The 17,753-nt window shown below is 37.2% G+C and overlaps 1 protein-coding gene and 1 long non-coding RNA gene across 7 annotated transcripts in view; one reads left to right on the top strand and one right to left on the bottom strand.

Annotated features, from left to right (window-relative positions):
* The window catches only part of LOC141422477 (neutral amino acid uniporter 4-like), a 449,783-nt gene extending 444,535 nt beyond the window's left edge, over positions 1 to 5,248 (top strand). For all 5 annotated transcript variants that reach the window (XM_074072420.1, XM_074070219.1, XM_074072191.1 and 2 more), the window contains exons 8-9: positions 1,622 to 1,813; positions 4,381 to 5,248. In XM_074072420.1, coding sequence (XP_073928521.1) covers positions 1,622 to 1,721 — 100 coding nt within the window. In that variant the 3' untranslated portion in view covers positions 1,722 to 1,813; positions 4,381 to 5,248. The remainder of the gene's footprint in view (positions 1 to 1,621; positions 1,814 to 4,380) is intronic.
* Positions 3,691 to 13,373, bottom strand: LOC141413905 (uncharacterized). Of its 2 annotated transcripts, XR_012439002.1 has the most exons (3): positions 12,865 to 13,356; positions 5,069 to 8,110; positions 3,691 to 4,562 (listed from the first exon to the last, which is right to left on the bottom strand). It is a non-coding gene; the product is annotated as an uncharacterized lncRNA (long non-coding RNA). The 2 variants fall into 2 exon arrangements; XR_012438943.1 differs by having other exon boundaries at positions 3,691 to 8,110; positions 12,865 to 13,373.
* Positions 13,374 to 17,753: the final 4,380 nt, after the last annotated feature.

The following is a 17,753-nucleotide window of genomic DNA, read 5'->3' as shown; positions in this document are numbered from 1 at the left end:
AGCAGATTAAAACTTACAGAAAACTTGTGAATGACTTGGAAAGATAATCCTGCTCACAATACTGGAGTATGCCATTAGGTAGGAGGAGTAAATTCTCATGTTCTATGGTACAGTAAAGTGACTGTAGTTTATAACAACTCACATAGTTCATGAAGAGCTAGAAAAGAGGGTTTGGAAGGCTCCAAACACAAAGAAATTATAATATTACTTTTTAAGCACAACTTGACTTACTGAAAAAAATCACTTCAATTTGAAGTAATTTAGATAGGAAAGTTGTCAAATTAAGTAGAGTTACTATTAACCCTTTACTTAACTTCCTTTGATGTTAACAGGTGTATAAGCATAATGCAGTTACTAAAACCAGGATAATAGCATGGATACAGTGCTACAATTTATAGACCTTACTGTAGTTTTGCCAGTAATAGCCTTTTCTGGTCCAGGAGTGAATCTGAGGTTCCACTTTAATTTAGTTGTCATGTCTTCTTAGTTTTTTCTAATCTTGGTAAGTCCTTGCCTTTCTGGATCTTGATGCTTTTGAAATGCCAGTAGTTTTTGTAGAATTTCCTTCAGTTTGGGTTTTTCTGGTGCTTTCTTGTGATTGAAATTAAGCTTTTTTTTTTTTTCTTCCTTTTTTCAGACAGAGTCTGACTGTATATCCCAGGCTGGCCTCAAACTTGTGGTCCTTTTGTGTTATCCTCCCAAGTACTGGGATTACAAATGTACAGCACCACATCTGGTTTAAAGTTAGGCACGTTTAGCAAAAATACCACAAGACTGATGCTAGGTACTACATCCCAGTACCTCTATCTCTTATTGGTTGTCAGCTTTGATAACTTGGTTAAGGTGGTCTCTGACATATTTCTGTACTCCAAAGAACTGTTTTCCTTTTATCATTATTGTGTTAGGGAAGATACTTTTAGAGTTTGTAAATATCCTTATTCAGTTTTTTTTTCATCGTAGGGTTGGAGATCCAATCCAGGTCCTTGGGCATGCTAGGCAAGTGCTATACCACTGAACCACATCCTAGGTCTTTGACTTTTTGGAGACAGCATCTTGCTGTGTAGCCCAAGCTGGCCTTGACTAGCAGCCCTCCTGCTTTAGTCACTCTAGTGCTAGGCTTGAAGTTGTGTACCGCCATATCTAACTCATCCAGTTTTTGACCACAAGTTTTAGTCTCCTTCAGCGACTCTTCTTGCTCAGTGATTATAGTGGTGTTTGCATAACTGTGATGTGCTGTTTCCATTGTTGGTTTTATATCAGTTAATTGGAATTCTATTGTAAACTATCTCTTACTTACTCAAACCATACCACCCTGTTTTGTGTATTGTAGAATGAGCTGTGTAGGAGGCAGAATAATGGAAATGCTTTGGAAATAAACTACCTGAACTTACTTACAGTGGAAAAATAAAGTTAAACTGTTCACAAGTGATAGTCCAGGAAAGATCACTCTCTGTTCTAGTTTGTTTTGTTTCATCACTCAGAGCAAAATATTTTTCCACAAGCAGTAGTTTAGAATCTGACTTCTGTTAATTACATTTACTGTATTGAAAAGATCTACATTTAGTATTCATGTAAGTGCCAAACATTTAAATTTAGAAGAGCATGTATTTCTGTTTTCTAGGTGCTGGAGCAATTCTCATTCCTCGTTTAGACATTGTGATTTCCTTTGTTGGAGCTGTGAGCAGCAGCACGTTGGCCCTGATCCTACCACCTCTGGTTGAAATCCTTATATTTTGAAAGGAGCATTACAACATATGGATGGTCCTGAAAAATACTTCTATAGCATACACTGGAGTTGTTGGCTTCTTGCTAGGTACATACATAACTGTTGAAGAAATTATTTATCCTAGTCCTAAGGTTGCATCTGGCACTCAACCAAGCCCTCCTCCAAATACGACTTCAACATGCTTAGCCTCTGGCTTGAGGTAGAAGAAGCAGAGCTCTGAGTCCTCTGTTAGTATCTCAGTTCTGAAAATTGTTTAAAAGAAGAGCCAGAAAATACATCGCCGTTTCTTAAAAATAGTGCCGAGTACACTGTTGGGTTGGTAGAACATTCAGACTGGACAGTAAACTAACTCACAGCAGTGCTGTACCGTTAGAGACCCTTGGTTTTATGCATTAGGTATATAGTTTTTAAAAATTCATTTTTAAATTTCAAATATAAAAAAATTAAAGAATAAAAGCACTCTGTTATTCTTCATATAAACACTTTAACCCAAATTTACCTCTCTTCTCCCTGTGTTCTTTTGCTGCCGAGTTGAGAAGGTACAGGATTTCAACTATAAGGGAATTAAATAAGGCTATATAAATATACAATTTCTCCAGACCATCCAAGTGAATTTCAAAGTAGAATTTATGTATAATATAAAGTGTATTTATTATGTTTTTATTAGATAAACAGTACTTATTATTAGCTGCAGCAAGTGTAGAAAACTCTAACTAACCATAATACAAGCATCAGAAAATCCTCCAACTCAGAATGATTTTAATGCTGCACTGTGATGGTAATTGTTGTTCATACCATTCGAGAAGCACTAGGCCAGATTCTGACTTAGTGTTTCAGTCAAATTTGACAGGCCTTTGAAGTTTATCCAGTACAACCATCTTATTTGCCGTTGGAGGAAATAGTCTCAGAAAGGTGAAGTAACTTGTTCAAGACCACTCAGCCGTGAGATCAAGAAAACCTGATCTGATTCCCAGGCCAAGAATTTGTTTTTCACATCACATCGAAGAAGAATCAATTATGTTCTGTTTTAGTGTTGAGTCTATTTAATTCTGTTTGTAATAATTTTGTACTATGGCTTCATAAACCTCAGAAAGGAAAGAAGTAGTTGTCTTTGAAACAGAATGGAGATATTCATTGGTGTAACTGCTGGCTGGTAGAACAAGCCCAGTTACAGTGTTTATGACTTGAGTTCTCCTTGAGTTTCTTAACTTTCCTTGGTTTTGTAGGCAGAAAATAGTTATTTTGACAAAATATGTGATTTGTGGACACTTTCCAACCTTGTGGCTTTCCTAACCACAGTCTTTTACTGATCTGGGTGTGCAGGATAAAAGAACTATGAAATGCATGCTTAGGTTCTTTCCTAAACAACAACAAACTTTATTTTTTTTTTTAATTTAATTTTATTTTTTCATTTTTATTTTATTTATTTTTTTCTTTTATTATTCATATGTGCATACAAGGCTTGGGACATTTCTCCCCCCTGCCCCCACCCCCTCCCTTACCACCCACTCCGCCCCCTCCCTCTCCCCCCCTCCCTCTCCCCCCCCACCCCCTCAATACCCATCAGAAACTATTTTGCCCTTATTTCTAATTTTGTTGTAGAGAGTATAAGCCATAATAGGAAGGAACAACAACCAACTTTCTAATAAATATTGAGACACTCCAGGCATCTTCCAGAGAAGTACCTGCTATCACTCCATATTTTTCAAGCACACAAATCTCATTTGATGGGGAAGCTGAAAAATTACTAAGCTTTTAAAGCATTCAGAATAGGATTGTCTCCTGATAATCTAAAAAGATTCACACTTTAAATCATGAACTTTTTAATCAGCTTGATATAGTATTCTAATATATAATTCTATGAGATGCCATTAAGCTCACTGTATATATTCTCTATTTTTGTATGTAAATGTTATTCAGGTATTTTTTTGCTTACATTATTAACTGGTCATCAAATATGAGCCTACAGATACATCAGAAGCTTTATTTTGGTACAAATTCATAAGAATACATTTTTGAACACATATTAGGTATTAATAATTGTCATAATTTTATATTAAATTTGTTACATTGAGCCTTTAGCACACTAGGAGAATGTGAAAGAGGTCATAGGAAAAGTAGTCTCCATTGTACTAAGGTTATATAGTGTTGAATCCAAGAATGAAGTAGACATTTAAAAATTTATAACTTGGTATAAAATGAGTTGAAATCATTACTTAATAGAAAGCAGTATTAGGTTTTGTCACCTGTCTTATATGGTATGGCTAGTCTGTGCACAGTTTTATCTTTGTACCTATTTATTTCCTTATGGAATTAAATGCAATTAAATTTTGAATAGTTTATCATAGCAATAAGTAATTTGTAAATTCAGTGCAAACACATCTTGAACATTATTGTCAAGGAGGCTTTCTTATTCAGTGAGAAGGCTGAATCAACATCCAGTATCAAAGTCACTCAGTTACAAAACCTTAAATACAAGAAAACAGTTGAAATGCAGAAAGGAAGAAAGGCTAAAAAAGGAGAAAGTTTTAATCCTTAACAAGAAACATTATTTAGAGGCAAAGTGTAAGTGCACTCTTACTAAGGACAATATTTTATCATTGGAGAATTTTTTCTCTCATATTTAGTTTTAATGAGTCTAACATCCTCTACAGATACTTTGATTCTGCCGGCTGTTGCTTTTGTTCTGAAGCCTGGAGAAATGAGAGCAATTACACCTGTCAAATTCCGTATCTGCCATCGTTTGAACCATCACATTGTCACTAAGATGACTTCAGCATTTCTCTGTTACCACCATGAAGACTCTTGTGAAAGGTGAACCTTGTCTGAGAGCCACCTGCGTGGGTGAGTGAAGAAAAGCTGTGTTACCTGTGATGAGCTGTCACAAACCAGTTCCCTCTGTTCCCTTACCCAAAAGAGTTGTCAGCATTCCAGTCAACTTGTTGGTGCACTGGTTCCCAGATTTGCTGTCAGAGGATCTTTTCCTCACATGGCCAGATTTCTTCACAATTCAGGAAATAAAAATTAGGGATTTTTTTTTGTTGTTGGTTAAAGACCAGTTTACATGGTATTTGCAAAAGGAAGCAAGTACTGTATTAGCAAATGCCACATTATGCTTTAGTTCTGCCTTATGGGATTCTTTATTAAAACCATTTCCAATTCTTTCAGACAACACAGTGCATTTTTACAAGCAGCTATGATAGTGTATGTGCTGTAAATTTTGTAACAGGGTTTGATTTTACTCAGTATTTTCATAATAGTTATTCTTCAAAGTACTGTAAGATGCTAAAGTTCTATGTAAATGCCATTTTTAGAGGTGGAAAAGCATAGGTCTTACCATACCTTAATGGTCACATCTCACGTCTTTGCCATAGAGTCAACACAGCATCTGAGTAGTGCATTTGTTTACTGACAGCATGTACCCTAAAAATGTCATCTTGTCCTCGCTTCTTATTCTTCATTTAAGAGGGAGGACATAGGAATAGAGCTATGGAAATAATAAATAAAATTATTTAAATAATACCAGTGGCTCAATAAAGACTGTCTGTTGAGAAACACAGTAACATCGTAAAAACGTGCAGTGTTGACAATGTAAAATAAGTTTTTAAAATGGGGTTTAAATTTTTTAATTTATTTTTACTTTTATTACTATTATTTTTTATAAAGACTTGCTAGGCAGGTGCTCTACCTCTTGAGCCATACTGCTAGCCCTTTGTTTGTCTGTTTGTTGTTAGATAGGGTCTTGCTTTTTTCTCTGGCTTGCCTGGGACCATAATCATCCTGCCTGTGTCTTCTGAGTAGCTGGGATTACAGATGTACACCACCAGGCCTGGCTGAAAAGTGGGTTTATTTTAGTCACTTTAATTCAACTAGCTTCCCCTTCCTAAGAAAACTGGAGAAAGTGATCTAATAGGTAATATAGGGTATCTTCTAACACTAAATGGCTGAATGTAATAGTCAATACTTTGCCAGAATTGTTTCTTGTAATATGTGCTAGCCACACACCATTCTGAAACTGGTTAGTTTTGATCTAAGAGATTAAAAAATAGGATTAAGAAATGGTATTTATTGCCCTATGAATAGTAAAATGATGGAGTACTCTGATCCTTCATATTTCTTATTAAAATTGGCTACTTTGTACTTGCACATGTGCATACACACACATGAAATAGAAATACTAATTTGCTATTTAAACTAACCCAGCTGTATTGAACAGATCACTCTCAAACTACTGCATTGGAGTTTTCTTGCTGCGAGAAAAATATGTGTTTATACCCTGAATAAATCAGGCTATAGATTTTCATGGTTTTCAAAAATGGTTTTGTTAGTTTGACTGAAAACTAAATATCATTGAGCTTGAGTCAGTTCTTTCATTTTTCTTTGTAAAAGAATATGAAAAAGTCTGTACTGTAACTTCTCAGTTTTTAATAAAATACAATTATTTTGCTTGCAGTTATCTTTTGAATTTGTTTTTGTATGGTTAAATGCCATTGATAAATGTCTAAGTTGAAAATGGCACCAGTATAATCTCATAATAAATAATATTGTCATTCTTTATGGTTGATTCTTTGTCATGTTGGAAGTTGATGTCAAATATCTCTTAAGATTTAAGAGCAGAAGTTGACTAAGAAGGAGAGGACACCCTCAGAACTGTGATCTGAAATTCCTGTGGTGACTGCAGGGTTAGCATTCATGATTTAATTTATCATTGTCTTAATTTCTATACATAGATCTAGTTTCAATTTTTTGCAGACTGCTAACCAGTTTTCTGGCAGTTTTTGTTGAAGAGGCTGCTATTTCTCCATCGTATATTTTTAGCGCCTTTGTCAAAGACAAGTTGGTTATAGTTGTGTGGCTTCATATCTGGGTCCTCTATTCTGTTCCACTGGTCTGCATGTCTGTTTTTGTGCCAGTACCATGCTGTTTTTATTGTTACTGCTTTGTAATATAGTTTGAAGTCAGGTATCGTGATACCTCCAGCATTGTTCTTTTGACTGAGTATTGCCTTGGCTATTTGTGGCCTCTTGTGTTTCCATATAAATTTAACGGTAGATTTTTCAATCTCTTTAATGAATGTCATTGGAATTTTGATGGGAATTGCATTAAACATGTAGATTACTTTTGGGAGTATGGACATTTTTACTATGTTGATTCTACCAATCCATGAGCATGGGAGATCTCTCCACTTTCTATAGTCTTCCTCAATCTCTTTCTTCAGAAGTGTATAGTTTTCCTTGTAGAGGTCCCTTCACATCTTTTGTTAGGTTTACACCTAGGTATTTGATTTTTTTGAGGCTATTGTAAATGGAATTGTTTTCATACATTCTTTTTCAGTTTGTTCATTATTAGTATATAGAAATGTTAATGATTTTTCTATGTTGATTTTATATCCTGCTACCTTGTTGTAGCTATTGATGATGTCTAGAAGCTTCTGAGTAGAGTTTTTTGGGTCTTTAAGGTATAGGATCATGTCGTCTGCAAATAGGGATATTTTGACAGTTTCTTTACCTATTTGTATTCCTTTTATTCCTTCTTCTTGCCTAATTGCTCTGGCTAGGAATTCCAGTACTAGGTTGAATAGGAGTGGAGATAATGGGCATCCTTGTCTAGTTCCTGATTTTAGAGGGAATGGTTTCAGTTTTTCTCTGTTAAGTATAATGCTGGCTGTAGGGTTGTCATATATAGCTTTTATAATGTTGAGGTACTTTCCTTCTATTCCTAGTTTTCTTAGAGCTTTTATCATGAAATGGTGTTGGATCTTATCAAAGGCTTTTTCTGCATCTATGGAGATGATCAAGTGGTTTTTGTCTTTGCTTCTGTTAATGTGGTTTATTACATTTATGGATTTTTGTATGTTGAACCACCCCTGCATTCCTGGGATGAAGCCTACCTGGTCGTGGTGAATGATCTTTTTGATGTGTTGTTGAATTCGGTTTGCCATTATTTTGTTGACGATTTTTGCATCAGTGTTCATTAAGGAGATTGGCCTATCGTTCTCCTTTTTGGAGATGTCTTTGCCTGGCTTTGGGATAAGTGTAATACTGGCTTCATAAAATGTGTTAGGCAATTTTCCTTCCCTTTCTATTTTGTGGAACAGTTTAAGGAGGGTTGGTATCAGTTCTTCTTTAAAGGTCTGGTAGAATTCAGCAGAGAATCCATCAGGTCCTGGACTTTTCTTTTTGGGGAGACTCTTGATTGCTGCTTCAATTTAATTTTGTGTTATAGATCTATTCAGGTGATTAATTTCCTCTTGGTTCAGTTTTGGATGATCATATGTGTCTAGAAATCTGTCCATTTCTTTAAGATTTTCAAATTTATTTGAATATAGGTTCTCGAAGTCTCTGATGATTTCCTGAACTTCCATGGTGTTTTTTATATAAGAATCTGAAAATAAAAATTAAGAAAACAATGCCATTTACAATAGACCTATGTACTAAAAACTATAAAATATTATTGATAGAAATTAAAGATCTAAGTGTACATGGATCAGAAGACTTAACATTTTAAAATGAGAATATTCTTCAAGTTGGTCCACAGATGAAATTCAATTCCTACCAAAATTTCAAGAAGATTGACATGCTCCTACACACCTGTAATCCCAGCACTGAGGTAAGGCAGGAGGATCACAAGTTTGAGGCCAGCCTGGGCTGCATAAAAATGACCCTGTCTCAAAAGAAAAAAAAAACCAACAAAAACAAAAACCCCTCAACTATCTATCTTTCTTGCAGTAAGGAACACACTGATCCAAAAATTCATGTGGGAATGCAAGAAACCTAGAGGAGGCAAAGCAAGATGAAAAAGCTCTGGTTTCAAAATTTACTACAGTCAAGTGCCATGTGGGTGGCTCTTGTCTGGAATCCTAGCTTGTAGGAAGCAGAGATCAGTAGGATAGCCTTTGGAAACTAGCCTCTGGCAAATATTACCAGAGACCCTATCTTGAGAAAACCCATCACAAAAAAGGACTGGTGGAGTGGCTCAAGTCATAGGGTGCTTGCCTTTCAAGCATGAGTACCTGAGTTCAAACCCCAGTGACACACACATACACTTTACCACAAATCTTCCACGGTATTTTTATAAGGATAGACATACAAATAAATAGAAGACAACTGAGAGGTTAGAAGTAAGGTGTCATATTTATGGTGTTTCAGTAGGTGGAGGCAAGATAACTCAATGGAAAAAATAATCTTCAACAAACAGTCCTGAGAAATATGGACATCCACATACAAAGTAATAAAACTGGACCCATAACTCATAACATTCACAAAAAATTAACTCAAAATGGATCAGAGATCTGAACTAACAGCTACAACTTTAAAACTGTGAGAAGGAAATAAGCCAATCTTTGTGACAATGGTTTCTTAGACGTGACACCCAAAGCACCTACAAAGAGTAGGTAAATTGGCTACATCAAAATTAAAAGCTTTTGAAAGAATCACTAGAGGTATCAACAGCGGCACATCTAAGAGAGTCATCAGCATGAAGACCCTCCTGCTGCACTCAATAATCATGGCCTTTGGTGCTATGTGGCCACTATTGTTGCTATGGCAACCTTCTGTGCCGCAAACCAGGACAACAGCTGTGTGAATGTGATAAAAATGCTGCCTAGTGTTTTGCCAGAAACAAGAAAGCCTATACTAAGAGGTACCAGTTCTGTCCCAACCTGTGGTGCCCCTTCCTTCTACAAGCTTTGTTATTCAATGCTGAATCTCCTCTAACACACTCCCTCCCTCCTTCACAAGCTCTCTGGCAATAAAGAACACTGCTCTCCCATTCTAGTACAAGACAGGAGAGGAGCCCTGTCTTCCCCACCCAAAACAGAAGTCCAAAGCCGGGATCAGGTCTCCCCTTTCTACCTTGGGAGGCCGGACATTTCCCCAGTTCCATTCCACTGTTCCACTCCATGTCCAATTTCCCACTTAGCATTAGAGCTACATACCTAGGGTTCTCTTCTGAATCATACAATTCATTTGTGACCATTTGTGTGTGTGTACACACATGCACCCTGTCCACTATTAATGTAAGAACATATGGGTATCACACCATACACCGTAGGGGTTTGAGAATCTGGAGCTAGGGACATAATGCAGTGGTAGCACTTGCCTGGCATGTCCAAAGCCCTGACATGGACAGAAATCCAAAAGTGTGACAATGTGCTCTATTGGCAAGGCTGTGTGGGAAACCAGCACACCATAGGTAGCTGGTGGGAGTGTGAAATGCCCACAGCAGGCAAATTGGCAATAGCCATTTAAGATAAAAATGTATTTTTTTAATTAAAAATTTTGGCCAGCCATGGGTGACACATGACAATAGTCCCAGCTATTGAGGAGCCTAAGGTGGGAGAATCATTTGAACCTGGAAGTTCACTACCAACCTGGGCAATAGAGGGCAATCCCACCTCAAAACAAACCATGAAACTTTTATAGTGCAAACCATACCATTGAGAAAATAAGTAAGAGTGCCTGCTCTCAGAACAAAATAATAAAAGGTCAAGAACCCAATTATAATCTGGGCAAGAGCAGATATGGTTAGCAGCTTCTAAGATGGCTCCCAACGATCCCCAACTTTTACATTCAAGCCCGGTGTTATCCTGTCCCTTGAGTATGGGCAGACTTACGATTTGTTTCTTTTAAAAAATATTTCGTAGGGCCAATGGGGTGACTTCAGGGGTAGAGTGCCTGCCTAGCAAGTATGAAGCCTTGAGTTCAAACCCCAGTGCCACCAAAAAGTAAATAAATAAAATATTTCCTTTTTAACGCTTTTACATACAAAAAGCTATACACAATGAAATTTATTAAAAGTTGTTTAAAATGTGGGGGTGGTAAGAGAGTAATTGAGGGAGTGAATTTGATCAAAGTATGTTGCATGTATGCATGGTTATCACAATGAAACCTCTTTGTACAATTAATATACACTAATAAGAGAAAAATGTAAAAGAAAGCTATCCACAGCTAATGTGTACAACTTGATAAGTTTGGAGATAAGCATACACCTATGAAGCCATCACCAGAATCCTATGCCATAAGCTTATCTGCCCATGTCCAAAAGTTCTCTCCTCCCATCTTGATCATTTCTGTGCAAGTGTGTGGGGATTTGTTTCTAATGAATGCAGAATTTGGATGTCATTTCCAATACTAAGTTACATTCTGATTTGAAGACCTCTGCATACATCTTGCTTTTTTTCTTTTTCATTGACTTGTGTCATGGATAGATGAGATATCAATTGACTTGTTGAGCACTGCCCTACAGAGATGCCTTAAGTGGTAAGGTATTAAAGGTAACGGGTTTGGGGAAACTGAGGACCTCAGTCCAAAGACCCACAAAGAACTGAGTCATGTTGACCTGCTGCACATGAACGAGCTGAGAACAGGATTTTCCTCGGCTGAGACCACACACCATACTCCGACACCTTGACTGCAGACTTGTGAGACACTGAGCCACAGGTGTATTTCTATTGCAGACACACATAAACTGTGAGGTAATAAATGCTTGCTGTTTTAACCTTGAGCAAAGGATCTGAATAAACATTTCAAAGAAGATATACAAATAGCCAATAAACAAGATAGTGGATGAAAGGAACCCAACCCTAGCATCTCCAGGGAAGTAGCTGGAGAACAGTTACCTTAGAAGGTGGGTGACAGCAGGAAGACATTGAGGTTTCAGGATCAAATAGAACCAGATTTTAAAAAGGAAGGAAGACAGCTTTGGTAAGCAGAACAGAAGGAGAGACGGACCACTCCACTGCAGGTAGAGAGCCCTGTGTGAAACATGGAGTGTGGGCAGCTGCAAAGAATAGGAATTGAGCCAAAAGAACAAATAGACCAAAACTTCAAAAAGCATGCACTGTGGTTTCAGCTGTAAACAGATGGAATTTCATTTTTTAAAAAAAGAGGGGGGAATAGTAGAACTGGGAAAGACAGCATCCACAAGTGGTTTGAGCAGAAGTGTCATGGCACAGAGGAGTAGAGAGTAAACAAAGAAAAAATAAGAGACTTAGAAAACATAACAATGAACATCAAGAAGGATACTGGAATCTGCAAAGCATTTAGGCACCAGGAAAATTCTCTGTTTTCTGAATTCAATCTCAGATCACTGGTGGGAAGCCATTGTGTAAGGAGCCTGATCCAGCAATTGATATTAGAGATTAGAAGTCTGCATCATCTGGTCTATGTGAACACACAGCAAGGGCTGGGAACCCTTTCTTGTTGTCTTTGTTTTTATACACTTTTTCTCCTTTCCTTGCTTTTATAGTTATGTTACTTCTACATTTAAAGATTTCTTTGATTTGTTCATCCAGTTTTTTTTTTTTTTTTTTTTTTTTGTGGGATTGGGGCCTTGGACTCAAGACCTTGCAGTTGCTAGACAAGTGCTTTATTACTTGATGCGTGCCCCTAGCTCTTTTTGCTTTATTTTCAGATAGGTTCTCATGGTTTTTGCCAAGGGCTGGCCTTGGACCACCATCTTCTTACCTGTGCCTCCAATTGGGATTACAGAAATGAGCCACAATACTTACTTTGTTTGTTGAAATGAGTCTTGCAAACTTTACCTAGGCTGGTCTCAAACAGCAATCCTTCCAATCTCTGCATCTCAATTAGATGGAATTACAGGTGTATCCCACCATGGCTGGCCTTTGTTGGTTCACCTTTTTTCTGTCTTTGAGATAGTCTCTCCCCATAGGGTACAAGCTGGCCTAGGTTTGTGATCTCCTTGCCTCTGCCTCACAAGTGTAGGGGTTGAAGCCAACTTGTCTTGTAATATTCAATATTTTTATCTTCCTTTCTTCCTCCTTTCTCCCTCCCCATTGTTTTCAGCTGGGTGTTTGATTGCTGTGTCTTTTTTTTTTTAATTTCTCATCCGCCCCCGCCAAATTACATCTTTAACCAGATCTCTATTCTCTTCTTCTTTCTCATTCCTCCCTTCTATTTACTTCAGCTTCTTCTTCCATTTTTATACCTGTTTATATTCTCTAAGTATTCACTAGTATAATTCTTCCTGTTTTATTTCCATTCCTACCCTAAATTAACTACTATCATCTTAACTTATATAGTGTTACCTTTGCTTCTTAGTCTGTCAAAGTTACTGGAGTTCTGGTGGTAATTGTTCTTAATTAGTTATTAGTGTTCTTCCATATTATCACATACCCAGTCACTTCTGCAGCTAGTTTTCTTCTCAGAGTGGTGCTAGAGTGCCATAAGTTTGTTGGGTAAGTGTTTGGCTACTTAGATGAACTCTCAGTCTAGTGGTGAGAAACAACGGCTCACCCGTCACTACCCAGTCCTGCATGAACATTGCAAATACTTCAACTGAAAGAACAAAGAATATAAAACATCCAATCAGTGATGTGGCCACAGACAAATTAGATTAAAAAGCCAAACCATTTGTTGCCTGCAAGAATTGTACCTCACTGGCAAAGACAAACAACTTTAAAGTAAAAAAGATGGAAAAGGATTTTTCAAAACAAATGGGACCAGAAAACAAGAAGGAGGAGCTATACTCATATATGACAAAGCAGATTTCAATCCAGAATTACTCAGAAAACACAAAAAAGTCATTTCATCCTGATAAGGGGAACAATCCATCAAGAGGTTATAGCAATTGTAAATATACATATATTTACAATTTGTATATAATTATATATATTGATGCTTGAATTTTATATATATATATACACATTATATATATATATATATATACACACACACACACATATATATAATCAGCACACCCAGTTTCGTTACACAAGTATTACTGGACATTAAGGCACAGATAGACTTTCAATATAATAGTAGGTGAGTTCAATACCCCAATCTCACTGATAGATGGCTCTTCTAGACAAAACAAAAAGAAAATCAAAACAAGTCTCTTCAGAATTAAATGACATACTATAGATCAAATGCTCTTAACAGACATCTACAGAATATTCCACCAAACAGTCACAGAATACATTCTTCTCAGCAGCTCATAGAAATTTCTACACAACAGCTCATGTTTTAGGACATAAGCCAACTTTTGTGATTAGAAGAAAACTGAAATAACTCCTTGAATCTTATATTAGAAATCAACATCAAAGAGCTGGGTGCCAGTGGCTCACGACTGTAACCCTAGCTACTCAGGAGACAGAGATCAGGAGGATTGCAGTTCAAAGCTACTCCAAGCAAATAGTTCCATGAGACCCTATCTTGAAAAAACCCTTCACAAAAAAGAGCTAGTGGAATGGCTCAAAGTGTAGGCCCTGAGTTTAAGCTCCAGTACTACAGAAAGAAAGAAGGAAGGAAGAAAAGAAAGAGAAAGAAAAAGAAAGAAAGGACACTACAGGAAATATACAAATACATGGAGACCAAAAAAGAAATATACTTTTGAATGATCAGTGGGTTTTCAAAAAATGAAGGGGGAAACTAAAAAATTGCCACAAGCAAATAAAAATGAAAACACAGTACATTAGAGCCTCACTGTTTTGTGTTTCTCTGTGCTCTCCTCTCATTGGCTCTTCTGTAGGTGGTCTCTTCTTCAATATCCAAGCTCTTATTCTTGGGCCCTGGTGGAGAAAGCTTCTGTTCTTCCATCTTTTCCCCTCAAAAGGTCATTATTTTACATCTTACACATAAGTAAGTTTATAGTCACACATAAGTTCCTAACTTTATATCCTATTTTATATTTTCAAATAAAACATTTTAGTAATTTTAGTAAGCTATAAAGAGATAGTGTTTTGAGAGTCCTAGTGCCAGGAACCCAAATTTGAGTGAGTTTACACAGAAAGGAAAGGAAAGCAGCTGGGATTTGGCAAAAACAAGACCCATGAACTGAACACCTCCCTCTAGGGGGAAAAGGTTCCTGCCCCCTCACTTCTAGCTTCAGGCAAGAAGCCTAAAGTATGCAGTGCTAAAATCCCCTAATGAATGGGAGGGAGTGACCTGGAGCACAGTAGGTGAAGAATCGACTGCACAAAGTGGAGGCATTTGCTTTGATTAATGAACACTTCATCACATGATAGGAGAAAAAGTATAAGCCATGGGGATGTGGGTACATTAGTTTGATGACTTAAGGTTCAAACATGGAGGCTTTTATGAAGGGGGAAAGCATAATTTTCTGGAAATAACGAGGACACTTAATGTACATCAAGATCCATTGGTGTCTGATGTGCAGCTCTGGTTTCCTGGTACTATTCTAGTCCCTTGATCACATACAGTCTGGTTCTACCATATACCTAAGAAATTCCCTGCTGTCCCCCATCTGCCTGCTCTGGTTACTCAGCTATTTTCCTCTATTCCAGTAGTTTAAAGGCATTTTGATCTATGTGGTTTTCTCTGCCAATATTGCCTGCTTTTCCTCTTCTAACCAGTATTAGTGAACTCAGGTTGCCATGATGAGTACCAGAAACTCAGTGGCTTGAAAAATTTATTTTCTCGCAGTGTGGGAGGCTAGGAAGTCCAAATCAAGATGCCAGCTGATTCAAGTACTGGTGAGGTCTCTCTTCCTGTCTGAGAAACAGACGCCTTCTCATCATGTCCAAATGGGAAGGAGGAGGAGGAAGAAAGAAAGAGAGAGAGAGAGCTGTCTCTTTTTATAAGGCCACCAATCATATCCTCAAATCAGATTGTGCCCCATTCTTATGGTACTGTGACCTTGATTACCTCTCAAAAACCCTATTTCAAATATAGTCACATTGGGAGTTAGTGCTTCACCACATAAACTGGTGGTGGGAAGGGGGGATTACAATTCAGTCCATAGCACTACCCATCCTTTTATAGAGTCATTAGCCTCCAGAAACCAGCTTTTTTAGACTTCCACATGCCTGTAATCTACCTACTCAAGAGGCAGAGATCAGGAGACTTGTGGTTCAAGGCCAGCTTAGGCAAATAGTTTGAGAGACCCTATCTTGAAAACACCCAACACAATAAAGGGTGGTGGAGTGGCTCAAGTGGTAGAGCCTTTGCCTAGCAAGTGTGAGGTCCTGAGTTCAAACCCCAGTACTGTCAAAAAAAAAACCCAAAAAAGACCCAGTGTTGCCAGATTCCATAGAATGTTGATAGAATGTACATGTATCAAGAAGTAAAATTCTTTAAAAAAAAATAAAATAAAAACTTATGGATTTAGAGTTTGAGACCAGCTGGGGCAAAAGATAATGAAACCCAATCTCAAAAACAAAATAAAAACAAAAGGGCTGGGGACTTAGCTCAAGTGGTATAGTGCTTGCCTAACATACAGGAGGCCCTGGTCCAATCCCCAGTACTTCGGGAAAAAGAAGTAAAATAAAAACAGGTGAGTTAGTTGTGTACTGCATTTCCACTGTTATACCAAGAACAAAATACATATGCTTGTATGAGCTATGAAATACTGGGACATGAATACTGTGACATTTCAGTGATTATGCATACAAGCTAAATGTCCTTATACCTGTATTTAAAACTAGTATTACATAATATAAAGAAAACGGTAAAGTAATGATAATAATTTTAATTTTTCTTTACTTGAAAAGGCATTGAAGTAGTACTTTTTTTGGGGGGGTGGGACTGGAGTTTGAACTCAGGACTTTGCACTTGCAAAGCAAGTGCTCTACCACTTGAGCTACACCTCCAGCCCATTTTGAAGATGGAGTCTCGAAAACTATTTGCCCAGGCTGGCTTTTTACGTCAATCCTCCTGATTTCAGCCTCCCGAGTAGCTAGGATTAGGTGTTGAGCCACTGGCACCAGGCTAAAATAGCACATTTTAAAACACCAGAACACATCAGAGCAATTCCATAGGTGAAGGAGCTTATATTTTAGTACGTTTCTGGGGGGACAAGACCTCACTATAGGGCAGCTTTGATCCTCCTCAGCCTCCCAAGTGCTGGGATTATAGGTACCCGCCATCACACCTGGCTATTTTCGTACCTGTAATGACACTTCTCCCCTTCTTCTCCATTGTCATTTCGCATTGGGCCTTACAAATCACATGGCTGGGCCTGCAGGCAAGCGTTCCTGCTTGTGACTAGTGTGAATGTGACAGCGGGACATGCGATGACGTCCTATTTGTATACTATTTAAAGTAATCTCGTCTGTGTCTACCAAAAAATCTTGCCAAGAGTTTGATAGAAATTGTTAAACTTGCCTATCAGTTTTGGGAGAACTGAAATCTTTTCTGTGTTAAGTCTTCCAATCCATGGTATGTCTCAGTTTTTTTTTAATCCTTAATTTCTTTAACAGTTTTCATATGTGTTTGTTAGATTTGCACCTAGGCATCTCATTTATTTGAGAGATTGTAAATGCATTGTATTTTTAATTTCAATATCTGCATTTTTATTGCTTGTATAGACATACAGTTGATTTTGGTATGATTGGCTTGCTAGCTCACTTATTAGTTCTAGGTTTCCTTATAGATTACTTGAGACTTTCTATTAGACACTCATGTCATCTGCAAATAAGAAAAGTTGTATTTCTTCTTTTCTGATCTATATACCTGTCATTACTTTTTCTTTACTTATCACACTTGCTAGAACTTAGAACACTATGTTGAATAAGAGTGGTAAGGATGTACATCCTTGTCTTGTTTTTGATTTTAGTAGGAAAACATTCTGTCTTTTACTATTAAGTGAAATGTTATAAAAAGGTTCTTTGTAAACATTCTCTGTCAAGTTGAGGAATTTCCCTTCTGTTCCCTTTTTTCTGAGTTTAAAAAATATATATATATTTAGTTTTACCAAATGTTTTTTCCTATGTTGATTGACAAGATCATGTGATTTCTCTTCTATAATCTTTCTATGTCTTTAGATGGATTGCATTGATTTCTGAATATTAAACTAGCCTTGCATCTCTGGAATAAACCCAAATGTGTTTATACCCTTGGTGTATAATTCTTTTTATGTATTACTGGATGCTATTTGATAATATAAGTATTTTTGCATATACATTCATGAGGAAGTTTGGTCTAAACTTTTTTCTTTTGTGCTACCTCTCTGGTTTTGGTATCATGGTAATTTTTTCTAATTACTGGGGTTTGGGCTCAGGGCCTCATGCTTGCTAGGCAGGTGCTCTAACACTTGAGCCCTCTGG

This window comes from Castor canadensis, chromosome 1, assembly GCF_047511655.1.
Source record: "Castor canadensis chromosome 1, mCasCan1.hap1v2, whole genome shotgun sequence".
NCBI classification, from domain to species: domain Eukaryota; kingdom Metazoa; phylum Chordata; class Mammalia; order Rodentia; family Castoridae; genus Castor; species Castor canadensis.
This window is presented reverse-complemented; position numbering and strand designations above follow the sequence as displayed.